The sequence below is a fragment of the Lactuca virosa genome, chromosome 8 (genome assembly GCF_052849685.1).
Source record: "Lactuca virosa cultivar CGN04683 chromosome 8, Lactuca_virosa_CGN04683_v6, whole genome shotgun sequence".
Classification (NCBI taxonomy): domain Eukaryota; kingdom Viridiplantae; phylum Streptophyta; class Magnoliopsida; order Asterales; family Asteraceae; genus Lactuca; species Lactuca virosa.
Window position 1 is genome coordinate 45,292,584 of NC_136433.1, and position 4,253 is coordinate 45,296,836.

Here is a 4,253-nt window from a genome sequence, read left to right on the forward strand (position 1 = left end):
TTTTTGGCTGTAGGATTTATAGTTCATGTGTTTGATTTTCTAGTATTGCAACCATGCAATTTAGACTCTTGATTCGCCAAATACTATTTTTAAGCTCACATAATCTAAAAATAACACAAGTAGTTGATTATGTGATTTCAAATTTAATCGTTTTTACTACCTTAGATAGAAGGTAACGAGTTTTAAACTTAAATTTTAAAAGGTTTAAGAAATCACCAAATATTGAGTTATAAAAACAACAAAAACAATATATTATGAATTTATCGTGATGCGTTTTCTTGAATGATCTTGTTGGCATATATATGTTTCATGTATAAGTTATAGTTGGTCAACACTGGCCTGTTTTTATTTTGCATCTTCTGACCCGAGCCCATGTTTTTACCTATTTATTCGACCTCACATTTTGACATATGAGATGATTGACACGACTTGTGTTTTTTGTGTATGGATTTTGCAAATTTGTGTTTTGTGTTGATTTGTGTCTTTACGATTTTCAAATTTGTGTTTCATGTTGTACATGGGTTAGACACAAATTTAAACATTTAAACAAGTGTGTTTATCGTGATGACATGTGATATTGTGATATGTATATGTCACATACAATACATGAATGATTTAGTGAGATATAGTATGTTACTTTCTATTTTCACATTGTTTTAGCAATGTACTTTCAAATTAATAATAAGACAAAATGTCCCAAATGGTTCCATGTGTTTTTCAAAAAGTAGCAACATCAAAACAAGGTTGGAAATACTACAAACTAGTCCTTGTGGTTTCCTTATAAAATTTCTTATGGGTTTTGGATTTTGATTTTCAATATATATTTGTAACCTAGCTATGTATGGCCCGAAAAAAATCAATGTATGCAAGAGTTGTCACTGTATGAAACAACCACTATTGCTGCCAATTAAGCCATTGTTAATGGTCTCCTTGTACCAACATCATAATATACTATGCAATTGTTTGACCACTTATGTTTTTCTCTACGAGATACAACTTTAGTGTTAAGTGTTTTTCCTTTTAGAGTTTATCTGATTAAGGAAAGGGGAATGTCAAAGGAAGGGGCGGGTGGGGTATGCTGTGTCGTCAGGGGTATCAAGGAGAAGGGGAACGTGAAATGGTAGTGAATAGGGACAAGTGGGTGTGTGATATAGTTTGATTTTTTAATTAATACTTTTATTAATTAAAAATTATTAGGAAAACTATAAAAATATTATAAAATAGTATTAAAATTAATTTGTAATGACTAACTTTACAAAGAATTAAAATCATAGCACTGCCAACATTATATTAAAATAGATATATGTGGGCGTAAAGGAAAATCGAATCCGATCCGGGGGTGTTCGCTGAAATGTTGCGAATAGACTTCCGTTTAATTTGTTTGCCGTTTAAAAAAAAAAAAAAAAAATTTGTTAAATATTATCTAATAATAATAATAATAATAATAAATTTTGATTGGTTTTGGGAGTTGCATATCGTATGACGTATGTCATATCGACATATCCTGCTAGAAAATGAGGATCCGCCGCCTGCCGGGTACCTCACATATGATTATAATACAATATTGAGTAGGAGATTGAAGTGTGCTATTTGGTCACGTCTCGTAATATATATAAAGGCAGAAACACATTCTCCTCCACCTCAACTCAAATGATTTTAGCTTTACTCTTAATACAAACAAAAAAAACCTACACAAAGTCAGAAATCAACAGAACAACCATGGAGGTTTATGAAGATGAAGATATAGTGATTGTTGGTGCTGGGTTAGCTGGTCTCACTACTGCCTTGTCTCTTCACAGGTATTCCAATTCTATTGCACCATCTCTTTTGCACGCTTCACTCACTTGTACCCTGCAACTCATCCAATCACCACCATCGGGAAAACTCACTCACTCACCACTGATTGAAGCAATTCATAAAAGCTCGTTCCTTTGTGCTTTAGTTACTTGTACAGTATTCATGTATTTGAATCAATTATGACCCAATGAACAAGATTTGCCCTTCAAATATTAACCTTGTTTTTTTTTTTTTTGTTTCATCAAGATTGGGTTTGAAGAGCTTGGTGTTGGAGTCATCAGAGAGCTTGCGAATTACCGGATTCGCCCTTACACTATGGACCAATGCTTGGAAGGCACTCGATGCGGTTGGAATCGGGGATTCCCTAAGACAAAAGTCTACCCAAATGAAAGGGTAAAATAGTCAATATAACCAGGGTTATTCCAGTAATTCTATAATTAACTCGGTTTTGTTGTTCCAGATTCAAGATCGCATCTCCTGATACTGGACTTTTTACTTCACAACAAGCTCTCGACAAAGATGGAAAATTGTGAGTAAACATGTTTCATATATAATTATAACGACACAATTCAAATCATTTCACATTTCGTTTTTTCAGAGATTTGCTTATGTATATGGTATTTCTTTCTATATATAAACTGTAATGACTGTAAATCTTGATTTATAGCAAAGGTTATGAAAGCCGATGTGTTAAGCGAAAGGATTTAATGGAGACATTAGTCAAGGAGCTTCCACCAGGCACCATTAGATACTCTTCCAAGGTCGTCACCATTGATGAACACGATCGCTTCAAGCTCGTGCACTTAGCCGATGGCACCATTCTCAAAACCAAAGTAATAGTCTCTTTAAACGGTTTTACTTTGATGAATTATAGATGTCGTATATATATCTCTCTCAGTCATTAATGTATCAATGTAGGTCTTGATTGGATGCGATGGAGTTAACTCAGTGGTGGCAAAATGGTTGGGTCTCGGGTCACCCGTGAGTGTCGGGAGGTCAGCTATTCGGGGCTTGGTTGAGTTCCCAAATGGGTCGGGTTTTGACCCAATGTTTCATGTCAACTTTGGAGGTGGTGTACGCTATGGTTTTCTTCCCGTTGATGACAAGACTGTCTACTGGTTTTGCACCTTCACCCCATCTCAAGTTCCATCTTGTAAGTCGTTTTTTAATATGATTTATAAAACATATTATATATACTTATATTCAGAGTCAAGACTCAAGAATCACTTCTTTTCTCATAGATGAAGAAGATTGGTATGAAAACCCTATAAAAATGAAGCAATTTGTATTGAGTCAGATAAACAAGATGCCTCAAGAAGCACAAGATGTGGTGGAAAGAACATTGATAACTAGCATATCTTTGTCGCCATTAAAGTTCAGATTACCATGGAATGTTTTATTTGGAGACATAGTGAAAGACAATGTTTGTGTAGCTGGGGATGCCCTTCATCCAATGACTCCTGATATAGGTCAAGGTGGGTGTTCATCGTTAGAAGATTCGGTAGTTCTTGGAAGGTGTATTGGGGAGGCTCTTTTGAAAAAAGTTGATGGAAAAGATGATGAGTTTGAGAGGATTGAAAAGGGTTTGAAGAAATATGGAAAGGAAAGGAGGTGGAGAAGTTTTAGTTTGATTAGTGTGGCTTATTGTGTGGGGTTTATGCAAGAGAGCAAGGGTATGATGATGAGTTTCTTGAGGAAAGTGTGGTTTTCAAAATATACACCTAGTGCTTTTCTTAAGATGGCTAATTTTGATTGTGGTGATCTTGTAATATGAATCAAGAAATGGTAATTTTCTTCTGAAAATGAGTTAGATTCATGACTTTTAAGATATTATTTTGTATCTAAGCTATCATAGTAATGAATATTTTTCTATGTTATTTGTTATCATAATTAGGTGTGAGACCTATGTATTACATGAGTTTATTTAAAAAAAATATGAAATTTTAACAATTTAAAAAGTTTGAATTTATAACAAAAATGAGAAAAATTTTGAATTATTAAAATTAATGAGGCTTTAATACATTGAATACATTACATATATAAACCCTTTCTAATAAATAACTTACATATTAAATATTGAATTTTAATTTAATAAAATGACAAGTGGAAAATAAAAAATTCAAAAATTTTAGAAAATGCCATGTGTCCAAATGAAAGAGAAGAGGACATGTGACAAAAAGATTTTGATTTATTAGGGAGGATAATTCATGTAACATTATAGTTACTTATGGCTATCACATTTGAACAAATGAACAAAATGTTTCAAATAAGTATTTAGTCATTTCACTGTAAATCTTGATTTTCAGCTCAATAAAGTGGTAGTAGATGCAACAAATATAGTAAACGTAGCACGCCTACTCAACCACTTTGTACGTACCTTTAATATTTGTACATTTTCGCAATATCTAACGAAGATGAAACGTAGTTGCTATTTATTGTAATTGTTAGTGTATGCC

General features: G+C 33.2%; 1 protein-coding gene across 1 annotated transcript; it reads left to right on the forward strand.

Moving 5' to 3' along the window:
• Positions 1-1,551: 1,551 nt before the first annotated feature.
• On the forward strand, positions 1,552-3,674 carry LOC145133927 (FAD/NAD(P)-binding oxidoreductase family protein). The gene is made up of 6 exons (XM_079068868.1): positions 1,552-1,799; positions 2,044-2,190; positions 2,258-2,326; positions 2,465-2,630; positions 2,716-2,950; positions 3,039-3,674. The coding sequence occupies exons 1-6, from the start codon at positions 1,651-1,653 to the stop codon at positions 3,569-3,571; spliced, it is 1,299 nt and encodes a 432-aa protein (XP_078924994.1). The 5' UTR covers positions 1,552-1,650; the 3' UTR covers positions 3,572-3,674.
• Positions 3,675-4,253: the final 579 nt, after the last annotated feature.

Coding starts and splice junctions, on each gene's coding strand:
- LOC145133927 (XM_079068868.1), top strand. CDS start 1,651: ATGATTTTAGCTTTACTCTTAATACAAACAAAAAAAACCTACACAAAG. Junction 2,191..2,257: donor AAGTCTACCCAAATGAAAGG/GTAAAATAGTCA, acceptor TTGTTGTTCCAG/ATTCAAGATCGCATCTCCTG. Junction 2,327..2,464: donor CTCGACAAAGATGGAAAATT/GTGAGTAAACAT, acceptor CTTGATTTATAG/CAAAGGTTATGAAAGCCGAT.